At 40.7% G+C, this 15,941-nt stretch overlaps 1 protein-coding gene across 2 annotated transcripts; it reads right to left on the reverse strand.

Annotated features, from left to right (window-relative positions):
- Positions 1–937: 937 nt before the first annotated feature.
- C9H17orf78 (chromosome 9 C17orf78 homolog) lies at positions 938–14,842 on the reverse strand. Of its 2 annotated transcripts, XM_069481056.1 has the most exons (7): positions 14,785–14,842; positions 13,631–13,717; positions 12,888–13,133; positions 5,625–5,750; positions 4,478–4,602; positions 3,901–4,023; positions 938–1,015 (listed from the first exon to the last, which is right to left on the reverse strand). In XM_069481056.1, the coding sequence occupies exons 1-7, from the start codon at positions 14,840–14,842 to the stop codon at positions 938–940; spliced, it is 843 nt and encodes a 280-aa protein (XP_069337157.1). The 2 variants fall into 2 exon arrangements, with proteins under 2 accessions (XP_069337157.1, XP_069337159.1); XM_069481058.1 differs by lacking the exons at positions 938–1,015; positions 4,478–4,602; positions 5,625–5,750 and having other exon boundaries at positions 3,935–4,023.
- Positions 14,843–15,941: the final 1,099 nt, after the last annotated feature.

Here is a 15,941-nt window from a genome sequence, read left to right on the forward strand (position 1 = left end):
AGGCCGAGGCGGGTGGATTGCTCGAGGTCAGGAGTTCGAGACCACCCTGAGCAAGAGCGAGACCTTGTCTCTACTAAAAAATAGAAAGAAATTATCTGGCCAACTAAAAATATATATAGAAAAAAAAAAAAATAGCCGAGCATGGTGGCGCATGCCTGTAGTCCCAGCTACTCGGGAGGCTGAGGCAGAAGGATTGCTTGAGCCCAGGAGTTTGAGGTTGCTGTGAGCTAGGCTGACACCATGGCACTCACTCTAGCCTGGGCAACAAAGCAAGACTCTGTCTCAAAAAAAAATAAATAAATAAAAATAAAGTAGGATATAATACCAGACCCACTTTAGGAATTCTGGATTGTTAGGAGACTTCATTTGGGTACTATTTGTCTGCAGTTTCTAAACCGTTTGGGGACTTTTAGAATGCTTAGGGTCAAGTTCCTTTCACTACTGTGTTGATAGCTCCATGTAGTGGCATAGAACCTTATGAATGTCAATCGGGGAGAGCAGGAACCCCACCATAAGCTAGGTGAGAGCCAGTGAGCGTGAAGTCAGCTGTGAGGATGACAGAGGAGTTGAGAGCTGCGTCACATTGACAGCTGCCCTTGTTCCTTGGCAGCTAGCTGTGTTTAAGTCTTTTGTCAAAGAGAGCAATAAGGTCCATTCATAGTGCTTGGAGGGAAGGCTTTTTGTTTTCATTTGAGAGGATAGAAAGATATCCATTTTTTAAATATACAAAGTGAATTGCAAAGGCTTGTGTCTAAGTCAGTAACAGTGGCATGAGGGTTAGCCCAGGTTCTCCCTTCATGGACCTGGAATTCCTGTTTGATTATAATGTCACCACTGAAGATACAAGTGTAACATTGGCAAGAATCTGCCCACGTTGATAACAGGGAGAGGACAGTGTAGTATCCTTCATTCAATGTGTGAGGCAGAGCAAAACTTTTCAGAAGTATGTCTGGTGGATAACAATGATCCCTGCAGTTTTCTTTGGGTTTGATGAGTTGGGAGCATCTTGTCCAACCTAGAGATTGAAAGGAAATATGAATAAATATGATAAAGAAGGATGCAAATGGATATTTCTTCATGTGCCAACAAAGGGATAGCAAGTAAAAAGACCTATATTGTCTACAGCCATACTACCCTGAACATGCCCAATCTCATCTGATCTTGGAAAATACCCATATAATTCTAAGTACACTTAATTTTGCCTTTGTTACTCAATAGTTATACTGTGAAAATACAAGCAAGGTGCATATATGTATAAGAACCTACAACTGGTTGGAACCTATAACCTATTACTAGTAAAGTGCCCATTTACCCTTTGCTTGACCTTTTTGCTTTGAATGAAAAAGGCCCTGAATATGCAGCTGGTTTGGATCTCAGATACACAGGGATTCTACTGCTTTTCTTGAATTAGTCCCACACAATCTCATTACATTTTGAAAAGAGAGATTTGGGTCTGTGTGAACCAAATATTTTTAATAATCCCATTCCACCCTCCCTATACTTTATGCCCCATCTAATTTTGTATGTACTTTCTAAATACTTAACTGTTATGAACATAATTACGTTTTTGTGGTCTATGAGTTTTTTTCTCAACTAGACTGTAAGCCTCTTGAAGGCAGGGAACTTGGCACATAGCTTTTAGTAAAATTTTGTGGAATAGATGAATGAGCTGGTGATACTCTTTTAATTCTCTATAGGAATTATAACAAAAGACTTGGATTCTAGTTCTGTTCCTACCAGATGTATGACCTTGGAAAAGTCATATAACCACTCTAAGCCTCTAATTAAGTATCAGTAATATGTAAATACCTGCCCTGGCTACCTTCCAGGGTTTTGTGAGGCCCAAATGATGTAATGTGTATAAAATTGCTACCTTGTTACTATTTTTATTAATTCCTTTGTCATTTAGCAGCCTATTGTGTTTGTAGAAGTCCAATCAGAGTTGCTGCTACATGGGCAACTAATTCTGGAGTAAACTTTTTAGTCCCCTTCAGGCCTATTTCTTCTAATGTTGTATAGAAATAATACTGTTGATTGGAACAAAGAATTAAAAATAGACCTGTGATAAACTCATACTAATTTGGCCAGGCGCAGTGGCTCATGCCTGTATCCTAGCACTCTGGGAGGCCGAGGAGGGAGGATCACTTGAGGTCAGGATTTCGAGACCAGCCTAAGCAGAAGGGAGACCCCATCTCTACTAAAAATAGAAAAATTAGCCAGGTGTGGTGGTACAAGCCTGTAAACCCAACTACTTGGGAGTCTGAGGCAGAAGAATTGCTTGAGCCCAGGAGTTTGAGGTTGCTGTCAGCTAGGCTGATGCCATGGTACTCTAGCCCAGGTGACAGAGAGAGACCCTGCCCCCCCCAAAATAATAAATAATAAAATAAAAATGAATGCCATTGTAAAGAGCTTTTTAAAATAAAATAAAATCATGCTAATTTATATGGGATCATCATCCAATATTAGAAGAAATAGGATTATAGAGAATATTAACCTGGAACAGAGAAAACAAATAAGTTGGCAGTGGGTACCTAAAGCACTGTGATAAGAAAAATTCTAATGCCAGGCCTGGAAAGGGTGTTGGGCTTGACTATTGATACGTACATTTGACATAGAATTCAAGAGTAGCAGCATGTGTACCATCCTGGACTAGACAATCTTTGAGACCCATTTTCAGTGCTTTAATTCTACAAAAGTGGACACCTTGTGTAATTCTAGAAGTATTAGAAACCTAGTCTCCTTGCCTTATAGAATGTTGTAGATGTTAAACTGGATTTAAAGCAGCCATGCTGAACCAATGGTGTAGTGTCAATTTCAGACCCCAAAGGGCACTATTAATTTATAATCTTGGCCGGGCGCGGTGGCTTCACGCCTGTAATCCTAGCACTCTGGGAGGCCGAGGTGGGCGGATCGTTAGAGCTCAGGAGTTCGAGACCAGCCTGAGCAAGAGCGAGACCCCATCTCTACTAAAAATAGAAAGAAATTATATGGACAGCTAAAAATATATATATAGAAAAAATTAGCCGGGCATGGTGGTGCATGCCTGTAGTCCCAGCTACTCGGGAGGCTGAGACAGGAGGATCGCTTGAGCTCAGGAGTTTGAGGTTGCTGTGAGCTAGGCTAACGCCACGGCACTCACTCTAGCCTGGGCAACAGAGTGAGACTCTGTCTCAAAAAAAAAAAAAAAAAATTTATAATCTTGTCAGGAAACCCAAGGTGAGGGAAGGAGGTTGCTCCGCCAAGCCTTACCCCCCTCCTTTAAGCCTACAGCATCTAGTAATCCCAGGTGGTCTCCCATACAAGTACTAACCAGGCCCAGCCCTGCTTAACTTCCAAGACCAGGTGCATTCAGGGTGTTATGGCCATAGACTACTTTGCCAAGTCTTCAAACTGTGTTCAAGTGTGGTGGTTTCTAAACTTTGTTGTATATAAGAGTTACCTAGGGACAGGGATGAATACATCTGTTGTGGGTTCTGAAGCTCTTGCAATTTTGGGGAAACTTCTTAAAGAAAAATAATACAAATTTTAAAAATACAAAATTGGGTAAAAGGCCTTGGAAAGGGCCCACGGGTCCTGAAGCTTAAGCTTCATTGATTTCACCATAAATCCATCTCTACTTAGGGAGCTTGTTAAAAAATCTTAAAAATAAGATTACTGGCTTCACTCTAAACATTCTAATTCAGTATATCTGGGGCCCAGAGATATGTATATTCAATAAGCATCTTGTTGTGTTATGGCTGGGCTGATGTTAAGAAAATATAAGTATAAATTCCTACCCATTTCCTGACACATAAAAGAATTATTCACATTTGCTTCATAATTGAAGCAGCTCCCTGTCTCCCAGCACTTATATGTTAACCCCCTTGTCTCTAAGCAAATGACATAAACCACACAGAGAACACTTTCCTTCTCAGGCTGAGAGTCATACTGGGATTCAGCTGTCCCAGGTTTCTGGCCTCCTTTCCTTTGCCTTCTCCACCACCACTGGCATTGGCACAGCTTCCTGGCTCCTTTGCATTGACACTGAAGAGAGAAAATGATTAGTATTAACTTCAAGTGGCTGGTAAGCATTTAGTTATCTTCCAAACCTCATGTCAGACAATTTAAAGGAAATCATCTATTCTAAAGAAAATATTCAGGCCTATTGGTTCTGTCCTTCCTAGAGAATGCTAAGTATAGCAGAGGAAAGGAACTTGCATTTAATGAGCACCTCCTATGTGCCAGGCACCTTTTACACAGTATCCCAACCTTCACAATTACCATAAGAAGCGAATATCATGACACCTATTTTACAGATAAGGCAACTAAGGTTGGAAAATTCCAGCAACTTTTCCAAAACTACTCAGCTAGTGAGTATGATTGACAGATCTGTCCAAACTCCAAAGTCTGTGCTTTTCTCATTATGCCAAGCTGCTTCTGGAACAGAAGGAAGACTTTATAGATCAAGGTCAAGGACCCAAAACATTAGCAAACTTACAGGACATGGGACTTCAAAGATTACAAATACTATAATGGCGACTCCACTGAGCAACAAGGTGACAGCAATCAGAAATTTGACCACAATACTCCATTTCTTCCTCTTCTCTAGGTTCTCATCTGTGTCTAAAGGAGAGAGAGGTGTGGAAGAGGGAGAAAAGAGAATTTAAGAGAGGGAAGAGATTGACCCTTTGACTTGAAGTTCTCCTGTCTCACAAGACTAATAGGGGCCCAGCCTGACCCAGAGGCAGAGGCTGAATTTCCAGTTCAAACTCAGAATCAGAAGTGGGGTGGGCATCATAGAATCTGCTCTAACCTCTTTTGCAGCCTGTTCCCAATAAGTCACCTTCCCTGGAATTGGGAATTTTTCATAATCATGTAGGGCTGATTCTTGCACTGCTCTCAGGGGAAGAAAAGGCTTGGGTATACAAGGAGTTCTAAATGTATTTTTCACTGTCAACCCTCTTGGGGTTCTTACCTTTGTACTCTGACAGATTTTGTGGGATTAGAAAATAACCTTTCCTATGCTTCCCTTGGCTTTAGTGGGGGATAGGAGCAGCAAATGAATTGGCATTGCTTCCGGGTCATAAGCCAAATCTGGTGGCAAGTAGCTCATATACATCTTATTATTACTAATCTCATATTTACTTTTCCCCTGATAAGAGCTGAGATGTAACCCAAACTAGAATCTTGCAGAATTTGAGTCCTGGTCAATTTGGGGAGGATTATTTCTAAAAACAGTGAAAATGAAAACATGCACTTTGTTGGTGTCACTACTGTTACAATTGCTGTTGAAATACAATTGTATTGAAATATTGCCCATCTATAATGCAATGACTAGAATTACCTACCACATGACTATGATTTATTCTGTCGCCAAATCTGGTTATGGGATGAGCTCATTTGCATGAAGGTAAAGGATCAATTGATATTGTCAAACTGTAAACATTTCTGGGACCTTCTTTATAGAGAAGCTGATTTTTTCCATAAGAAATGGAACGGTTTTCTAATATAAACTCTGTAACCTCCAGGAAAATCCGAGGAGACCCAGATTAATGTTGGGGCTAAAGATGTTTCTTTTTCTTTCTAGTCTTGTTTTACTCCTATTTATTCTGTACCTTGTTCTTTCAAGGGGCTAGAAAAATTACCGGTACTTGTAGTTTTCTCTCCTTCTGTATTCCCAGGAGTAATGGCATCAGTAGAGGTGGAAAAAGTCTCTGATGAAGCCCGCATCACTGGATAGACCTTACATTGGGAGATCCCTGGTAAAAAAGCTATAAAACAAGAAAGAAACAATGAGAGTATGGCCAGGTGCAGTGGCTCACGCCTGTAATTCTAGCACTCTGGGAGGCCGAGGCAGGAGGATCGCTCTAGGTCAGGAGTTTGAGACCAGCCTGAGCAAGAGCAAGACCCCATCTCTACTAAAAATAGAAAGAAATTATATGGACAACTAAAAATATATAGAAAAAATTAGCCGGGCATGGTGGCACATGCCTGTAGTCCAAGCTACTCGGGAGGCTGAGGCAGTAGGATCGCTTGAGCCCAGGAGTTTATGGTTGCTGTGAGCTAGGCTGATGCCACGGCACTCTAGCCCGGGCAACAGAGCGAGACTCTGACTCAAAAAAAAAAAAAACAATGAGAGTACAGCTTTAGGAGAAATGTTATCCTGTCATACTTTACCTGACTAAACCCTGTCTCTACCCAGTTGATATTAAACTTCTAATTGTGCTCCATTGACCTGTTTGTCCATAGGTTTAGGGTGCGGGCACAAAATAATGCCAAGAATAAATGAGGATAGAGATACTAATAGGAGATATAGATTAAATCCTTACGGAACTTTTGCCTAACGTAGGATCAGAGTGAGGGAGTAGACCGTATCTCGTTTGCCTATCATTCTTAAGGCCATAATAACAATAAAGATGGAGGGCGTAACATCATTGAACATTTCCTTCTTTTAAAAAAGGCGGCTCCAAAGTCCAAGGAAGAATATGGAATATAATTTGCCTTAATGACTGCTGGAAGTTGGACTAGTGGAGTCTAAGTAAACTACTCTGAGAGGGGATTAGGGAAAGCAGGAAGAGTTGGAAGAAGCAAAGTCTATCCAGCTTCATGGACTCCTCAATTTCATTCATTCTCCAAATGTTTAAAAATAAGTATCTAAGCCTGAGCAAGAGCAAGACCTTGCCTCTACCAAAAATAGAAAAAATTAGCCAGGTGTGGTGGTGCACACCTATAGTCCCAGCTACTCGGGAGACTGAGGGAGGAGGATTGCTTGAGCCCAGGAGTTTGAGGTTGCAGTGAGCTATGATAATGCCACCATACCCTAGCTGGGGTGATGTAGTGAGACTTTGCCTCAAAAAAAAAAAAAAAAGAAGAAGAATATCTAGGCTGGGTGCAGTGGCTTACACCTGCAATCCTAGCACTTTGGAAGGCCAAGGCAGGAAGATTGCTTAAGGCCAGGGGTTCAAGACTAGCCTGGGCAATATGGACCAACAGAGACCCCCCCTGCAAAAAATTAAAAAATTAGATGGGTGTGGTGGTACACGCCTGTAGTCCCTGCGACTGGGGAGGCTGAGGCAGGAGGATCACTTGAGCCCAGGAGTTCGAGGCTGCAGTGAGCTATGATGACACCACTGCACTCCACCCTGGGCAACAGAGCAAGACCTATTATATGCCAGGCACTGCTTTAGTATTTTGTATGTATCAGTTGGATATATTCTAGCAAGGGAGCAGGCAAAGAGGAGGGAAGGCTGGGGGCAGGTAGGGGGAGGCAGACAACAATGAATATAATAAATTTCATGGTATATTAGAAGGGGATAAGTACTGCTAAAAAAATTAAAAATAGAGCTAAGTATGGGAATAGTCTGAGGGATGTGGATGAGCAACCTGCAATATAGGCTCAGTCTTATTGAGAAGGTGAGCATTGAGCCAAGACTTGAAGGAGGTGAGGGGATCAGCCAAGCAGATGCCTGGGGAAGTAGTGACCTAGGCAGAGGGTAAAGGCCCTGGGGCAGAGTGTGTCTGGCATATGACAGTAGCAAGGAAACCAGTGAGACTGGAGTGGAGTGAGCAAGGGGAACAATTGTAAGAGATGAGAATCTAGAGGAAACAGTCCTATATCATTTAAGGCCTTGTAGGCCAGTTCAAGGAATTTGGTTTTTATTGTGATTGGAACGAGGATCCATTGCAAAGTTTTGAGCAGAGGAGTGACAGGATATAGCTTTATTTTTACAGAATTACTGGGCTGCTGTGTTGGGAATGGGCTAGTGGGGGACAAAGGTAGAAGCAGCGTAACCTGTTAGGAGGCTATTGCAGAAATCCAGATGAGAAATAATGTGATTCACACCAGCGGTGGAAATAATGAGAAGTAGATGGATTCTGGCTGTAGTCTGGAACTAACTTCACTCACCTCCAGAGTTGACCTAATCCAATTCAGACAGTGGTTCATGGTCCATATTTAATGGTCCCATATCACTGCTTATTATTTAAGGTCTGTAAGTTCTAGTTGACCCTTTTATTCATTCTTTCTTTTTTCCTTTCTTTCCTTTCCTTCCTTTCATTCCTTCCCTTCCTTTTCTTTTCTTCCTTCCTTCTTTCATTCCTTCCTTCCTTTCTTCCTTTCTTTCTTTTCTTTCTTTTGATAGACTCTTATTCTGTTGCACAGACTGGAGTACAGTTGTGTGATCATAGTTTACTGCATCCTTGAACTCCTGGGCTCCAGTGATCCCATTGCCTCAGCCTTCCCAGTAGCTGGGACTACAGGTGTGTGCCACCATGCCTAGCTAATTTTTAAAAAAATTTTTTTGTAGAGACAGGGTCTCGCTTTATTGCCAAGGCTGGTTTCAAACTCTTGGCCTCAGGCAGTCCTCCCACCTCAGCCTCCCAAAGTGTTGGGATTACAGACATGAGCCACCATGCCCAGTGACTTTTCTGAATTACTCTTCCGTGTCTTAACACATTGACTGCCACACTAGAAAAGAAATTTTTTTCCTTGGGGCCACAGTGTTTTATCACAAAAGATAGAATAAAAACTTTGAAAACAAAATGATCCTTTCTAATTTAATGAAAAATTTGTGGCTTTTTATTGTTTTCTGTGCATAAGTTATATGCAACTTGAAAAATAGTTCACGCGGCTCCCAAGGTGAAGACATGTGTGAGTTACTTCACAAGGGCCTTAGGCTCAAAACTAACGTGAATTAAATGCAACTCACATGGCAGTTAATGTGTTAATTAAGTCCATGTGAAAATGATAGTTCTTTGCTACAGAGGCCAGTGACAACACTAGGCAGTGTACATGAAATTACAGGGGAAGAAGTAGTCCCTGATTTCAGTTTAATCAGGAAGACAGTGTTGGCAAAGATAGGCAGAGACAGACATAAAATCAACAGGTTTAAAAGAAAACACAAGGAAATTTTCAGTGTAGTGCCAATCGGTTTTCTGAAGCCATAACATAAATATTTATGAGACTGATGAGATGAAGATAAACAAATCTCACTTTGGACAAGTCACATAAGTTCTCTGAGTTTTGGTTTCCTTATCTGTAAGATGGCTATGATAAAATAATACATGGTCTACTTATTTCACGGGGGTATTATGAAGATCAAAACCAAATAAAAATGAGAGAGCACATGTGAAAACACATTGCAAACTGAATGATATTATGATTGAAAGAGGAGGGAAACATAGTAGAGGAACTCTGCCCTCTAGCCACAGGGGTAATGGTATTTCAATGTGGCATGTCTTCCTACCTCCTGGGAACCACTATTTCAAAGTCTACTAAATAGGCTTCACCTGTCGTTGTACAGTATTTTCAGTTCTGCTTAGCTTCTAAATTAATGTCCAGCCATGTCAGCAACTCCTCTCTTTCAAGTCTCATCTGCTAGGTAACTGAGCATCAAGATGGAGCAAGTTTGTAAATATAAACACTTCATTCCCATTTGTAGCTGTAGAAACTGAGCTATGTAGAAATTAATTTGTCAAAAGTAATAATATCAGAAGAAACACTAGTTTGATATTATTTCTCCTATACCCACAGTTTCACCTGGGATAATCAAACCTTTGAAATTGGTTCACACTAATCAAATTCCAAAAAACCTAATCCATATACTAAAATGACATTTAAAAAATTTACACAGGGGATTGTATCTGTCAAATGGATCAGATAGGACATTTTCCTCTTCTTGGTACCCTGTTCTAAAGATATAGGTTCTTGTGAAACCTAATTCGTAATTGGAAAGTTTCTTGATTAACATAGAATCTGAACAATAGTATTTAGATGGTGTATACTGTATCATAAATGATAAAGACCTAATGTGGCTGGGCTCACATCTGTAATCCCAGCATTTTGGGAGGCAGAGATGGGAGGATTGCTTGAGGCCAGGAGTTCAGACCAGCCTGGGCAACATAGTGAGACCCTATCTCTACAAGAAAATTTTAAAATTAGCTGGCCATGGTGTTGGGCGCCTGTTCAGGAAGCTAAGGTGGGAGGATCACTTAAGCACAGGAGTTAGAGGTTCCAGGGAGCTATGATTGTGCCACAGCCTGGGTGACAGAGCCAGACCCTGTTTAAAAAAAAAAAAAAAAAAAAGGCAGAGAAAGAAGACCTAATGAGTCATCTTTCTGCACCAGAAGGAAATTTCAAAATATTTATATAATAGAGGGTCTTTTCTTTGGCCAGATTCCATAAACAGTAACAAACAATCCCAATCTAATTTTTTCTATGTTCCATATCATTTCTGATGACCATCTGTGTTGCAGAACATTTTCATCTTTACAGCTTCAAATTCCTACTTTATTCTGAGGACATTTTCATAAACTGTCTTCTGACTGTTTCTGGGACATCTCCTGTGCAGACTGTCTCATCCATAGTGTGGTAACTTCAGGGGGCATCTATTTATGACCTTGTAAGTTTGACCACTTACCTAATTTTTTTTTTTTTTTTTTTTTTTTGAGACAGAGTCTCGCTCTGTTGCCTGGGCTAGGGTGAGTGCTGTGGCGTCAGCCCAGCTCACAGCAACCTCAAACTCCTGGGCTTAAGCAATCCTACTGCCTCAGCCTCCCGAGTAGCTGGGACTGCAGGCATGCGCCACCATGCCCGGCCAATTTTTTTCTATACATATTTTTAGCGCCAGATAATTTCTTTCTATTTTTAGTAGAGATGGGGTCTCACTCTTACTCAGGCTGGTCTCGAACTCCTGACCTCCCAGAGTGCTAGGATTACAAGCGTGAGCCACCCCGCCCGGCCTTACCTAATTTTTTGTTTCTAACTTATTTAGGGTCTGTCACATCCTGGTACTCAATGTATGTTTAAATTCAGAATCGGCAGTTTCAAACTTATAAAAGGGATTATGTCTCAAAAGTCCATTTATAAATCAGTTGTTTAGAATTCATCCTTGTGGTTTCATAGACATGTATGATGAATGATGACTAGGTCCCCAAACTAATCCACAAACATCTATTTAGTCTCTTTGCATGGCTCAAATGGTACAGTGTAGTAGCTCAAGTTCTAGATGTGGGAACCAACCACCGTTTCATGAAGGAAAGAGGAAGAGTTTCTTCCTTTCTTCTTGGAAGACTAGCTAAAGGCAAATTTTTAAATGAGGTCAGGAAGATCTTTGGCATCTCTCCTCTCCCTTAACCTCTCAGTTTCTCTTGTCCCAAATTTCTAAGAGCTAATGTCCTTAATTGCCCTGAGTCCCACAATGCATAGCACTATATTTACTCTGCCCAGACTGCTCCAGACTCCAAAATGACTTAAGTCCACTATTCTCTGTCACAACTGCCACTGAGTCAAACAGGGTGTCATAGCTTAAGAGGAAAATAATTTGATTTAATTAATTTTCATTAATGTTGAGTGACTGAAAGCCCAAAACCTTGCCAGAGGATTTTGAGTTTTTTTTTCCCACAGAAATCATTGAATTTGGAATTTTAGAAAGTATAATAAAGTGAACAAAACCTTCAGGTCACATGAGAATATATAATTTACTGTACTGGGGCCATATCCTGAGAGCCTATCCACTTATTTCCCAATCTCTAGTCTAGTTTTTAACGTTTTCCCCCATTATTCTGCTTAGGAACCCACAGTTTCTCTGAAAGTGTCAAGTGTTATTTTATTTTTCCAGCAGCATGGCAATAGCATCTAGCGGATTGCCCGTGTGTAAAGGGGAACTGCCTACCAACCTATTGATCAGAAATTATTTGACAAAAAGAATGGGTGAGAGAAGGAAAGGAAGGCAGAAGCAAGGAAACTTAAGGCTGAGGTCAAGAACCACTGCCCAGCAGCTGTGGGGGAATATATATTCTCACAGTGTGGGTAGGAATCCAAAATGGAACACCTCTATGGAGGGTAATTTAGCAATATCTATCTAACCTTTGACAGAGCAATCCTGCTTCTTGGAATTTATCTTACTGATAAATTGAAGGTATACAAGAAAATGTATAAAGTCATTGTTTGCAGCATTGTTTGTATTTGCAAAAGATCGGAAACTACCAAAATATCTGTCAATAGAGGACTAGTAGTACAAATTAGATCCATACAATGGAATACCGTACAACTGTTAAAAAGAATGAGATAGGCTGGACATGGGGCTCACACCTGTAATCCTAGCACTTTGGGAGGTCAAAGCAGGAAGATTGCTTAAGGCCAGGAATCTGAGACTAGCCTGAGCAAGAGCAAGACCCCGTCTCTACGAAAAATAGAAAAAAACTAGCCAGGTGTGGTGGTGTGCACCTGTAGTCCCAGCTACTCGGGAGACTGAGGCAGGAGGATCTCTTGAGCCCAGGAGTTTGAGGTTGCAGTGAGCTATGATGATGTCACTGCACTTTAGCCTGGATGACATGAAGAGATGAGATGAGATGTCTTAAAAAAAAAAAAAAAAGAAAAGAATGAGGCAGATACATACATATTGATATTGAACAACCTATAAGATATATTGCTAAGTGGAAAAAGCAAGGTGTGTAACAGTGTATATGGTATGCTATCATTTATGTTTTTAAGATTTGTACATTTGTATGTGCTTAGAGTATCTCTGAAAGGAAATATAGTAAGTTGGTAATAGTGGTTCTCTCAGGGATAGAGAACTGGAGGATTGAGAGACAGGAGTAGGAGGGAGACTTACTTTTCGCTATAAATCTGTGCTGTTTGAAAACTGTGTGCATTCAAAACAAAGAAAATTTTTTAAAAAACTGTCAAAACAAGACCCATCAGAAATGGAGATAATATGAAAATGACAGCATATCAGGGATAGAAGAGATCTTAGATATTAGAAAACTGATTTTCAGAGAGAACATAGATTTGTCCAAGGGAGGGATGATCCATTTCCTTGTGGCTTTACCTGCTAATACGCTCCAGCTGCCTTCAAGGATGTCAGCTAAAAGTTAGTGCCTACCTCCATCTCCTTTTCCAATCTCACCTTTGCCTGTTAGAAGGGATCCAGTCTGAAACTTGGATGTAAGGGTTAGGTGACAGCTTGGGGAGACAAAGTTGTTTCTGCGGGGAACAGCAATGACTTTCAGGTTCTTTAGAATATGCTTAACCTTTGGCTTTCTCTCCAAATACAGAAGGTTGACTTTCACTTTGCTCCCAGAACCAAGGCACTGCAGAGTAGCCACAGTCTGATTTTGGATGAATGTTGCCCTTTTGGTTTCTGTGTGAGTTTCTAGAAGGAGAAAAGCCAGACAGAAAAATGAAGCTGATTCTTAATCTGAATGGTGCCCAGCTAACCCACTTCCATTCCTGACCCCTGTTAAATTCCACTGCTACATTTTTTCCTCTTTTTAGTTTACTTTTTCCTTAGTATATGTTCATGGTACTAAATATACAAGTCCTGCCTTTCTTCCTTCCTGCCAGGGGTGTCATGAAGATAGCTGACTGCAGTAAATTCAGCACAGAGAAATGTTCATAGATTGTTTTCTTTAATGCACAGAGGATTAGGTGCTGCCTCCTTGTTTATCTCCATCTGTTTGATTTATATAGGCATGCCTTAGGTATTAGTTAATGTAAAAGTTGGTTTTCAAAAAGCCTCCTGGGGGAATACATATCTCTAAAATAGGATATTTGAGATCTGGGCTAGGAAGCAAGGAGATAAGGTATCTTTTAAAGATAAAAATTTCTTGGAATGGCAACATGATTTTCCAGAAAGGGCCCATTCCCTACCTTTCGTTAGCAAATCCCTGGTGCTTGGCATATCCTTTGGGAAGAGCCCAGGCAGCTGTTCCACTTGGCAACTGCTATCTCTGAGGTCTGGTGGGGGTAGGGGGTGAAGGTCAGAATTTACTGGGTACTTACTCCTTAGAATTCTGGGCACTGGAGGGGAAGATGCAATAGAATGCAGTTCCTGCTCATAAAACTTGCAACTGAGGAGATCAAACACTCCCTAAAAAGACTTTAAAAATCACAGCCAAATACATACAAGTAGGAGTTAGCCTAATATAATGAATACTGAGTACCAATCCATTACCTTTAGAAGAAAAAAAGGTGAAATAAAGTTAAATTACAAAGCTAAAGAAAGACTAACCAACTCATTACCTTTAATACTGCTTATTTTCTCTTTTCCTTCGTGTTCTATCTGCCTTCTTGTATTAAAGAAAACTTTTGAAAGCTTATTTAGTCTAACCTTGGACAAGGTATCTCTATAGGTTTCCACAGAACCATAGGTCATAGTTATTTCTGCTTTTTGGCACATGGCTCACAGGATGTTGTGAACTTTCTTAATTTGTTAAATTTGTTAATGCTGCACCTTATGGTATTTGGCCTTAACTCTGATTAGCTAATTTTAGAGATTAAATGTTTAGGAAAATTTGAAAAATCATGTTTTAAATAAACAGTTACCAAAGAGCAGCAAATGGTGCCATTCCACCCCCATATCACTCTTTCCCTCAGCTGTCCGCACCCAAGAGCATTGCCATCTAACTATTTGGATGTACTACCTTAAAAACAAAGGCAACATCTTATGAGGGATTATAAATTTGGGAGTCTGAGGTGATGACAATACTGAAACTGTGACAGTACCCTGCGGTAAAGAAAGCCATCTAACAGTACGAGGACTTTTAATGTTAGTTACATGAATAAGACAAAAGAATGCATCATATTCTCTGAAGATGTCTCATCATCTTCACACTGTATTTAGCTATCTCTCTAGGTTGAATAAATTGCAGTCCTACTTAGACAGGAAAGGATAACATGGGAGTACTTCCAGAAAGTATCACTTGCTGGATGTCAGCTATATCTCTATCTGGTGGAAAAGACCCCCACTGCTTTCCAGGCCTCTCTTTGTATTCCCTAGGACATTAGGCTAGAGAAGTACTTACCTTTCTTGTCAGCATCATAGGATGTAATGATGAGGCTGAAGACCAGGATGGTATCCATGTTAGCTTGAGCACATGCTCATTGCAGAGACAAGTCACTACTGATCTGTCACAGCCTCTTACAGCCTTATCTCTAGTTGCTTTCACTGCCCTGGAAACAAGTTTGACCCTGGGAGATTCTGGTTCCACCCTGATTATTTGGCCCCATTTCCTGAAGACCCAGGAATAGAGCTGATTGGACAAAGGGCCAAGAGTGCTTATTAATGATTGACTCAGAAGGTCTTCTTCTGACTTCAGTGCTGGTGCCGACATAAAGAACTGTAATTATCTAGAGGTTTCTCTAACAGAAAGGCATAAACACTAAGTGATATGCTTTACACATACTTGCAGATAGACACGTAGACATGTAGACATTCACATGCATGCTCACTGACACGGGCACGGAGATTTACATACTAACAAAGAGATGTGGTGATTTCTATTAAGGAATATAATTTCTAGAATAGAGCAGCAAACAAGGACTAGAAGTCAGTAGAAGTGACTACTAGTACAAGACCTGTTATTAACTGTATCACCCTGGGAAAATTACTTGACTTCTTGGGATCTCAATTTTCTCTTCTCTAAATTGAGTCCTGACCAGATGACCAGTAGAATTCATCCACAGTTATACACATAAACCTACATTAGCACAGACATACCTATAGAGTTTTGCACATTTTCACATTCCTAAATAGTAAAGTGAGTGTGGATAGACAACATTCCTATGACTATTGGGCTGAGAGGTTGTGAGAAAGAGCTAGGTAAGTGATACTGTCTATACTTTGGGAATGTTTTCCTAGACAGATAACTGTTGTTGAAGATTTTTCCAAAATTGTATTTTTTAGTAAAGAGTATACATCTCATGGGCCGGGTGCAGTGGCTCATGCCTGTAATCCTAGTACTCTGGGAGGCTGAGGGCGGAGGATTGCTTAAGCTCAGGAGTTTGAGACCAGCCTGAGCAACAGCAAGGCCCTGTCTCTACTGAAAAGATAGAAAAATTAGCTGGGCATCATGGTACATGCCCGCAGTCCCAGCTACCCAGGAGGCTGAGGAAGGAGGATTGCTTGAGCCCAGGAATTGGAGGTTACAGTGAGCTACAGTGATGCCACTGCACTGTACCA

The sequence above is a fragment of the Eulemur rufifrons genome, chromosome 9, assembly GCF_041146395.1.
Source record: "Eulemur rufifrons isolate Redbay chromosome 9, OSU_ERuf_1, whole genome shotgun sequence".
In the NCBI taxonomy this organism is placed as follows: Eukaryota; Metazoa; Chordata; class Mammalia; order Primates; family Lemuridae; genus Eulemur; species Eulemur rufifrons.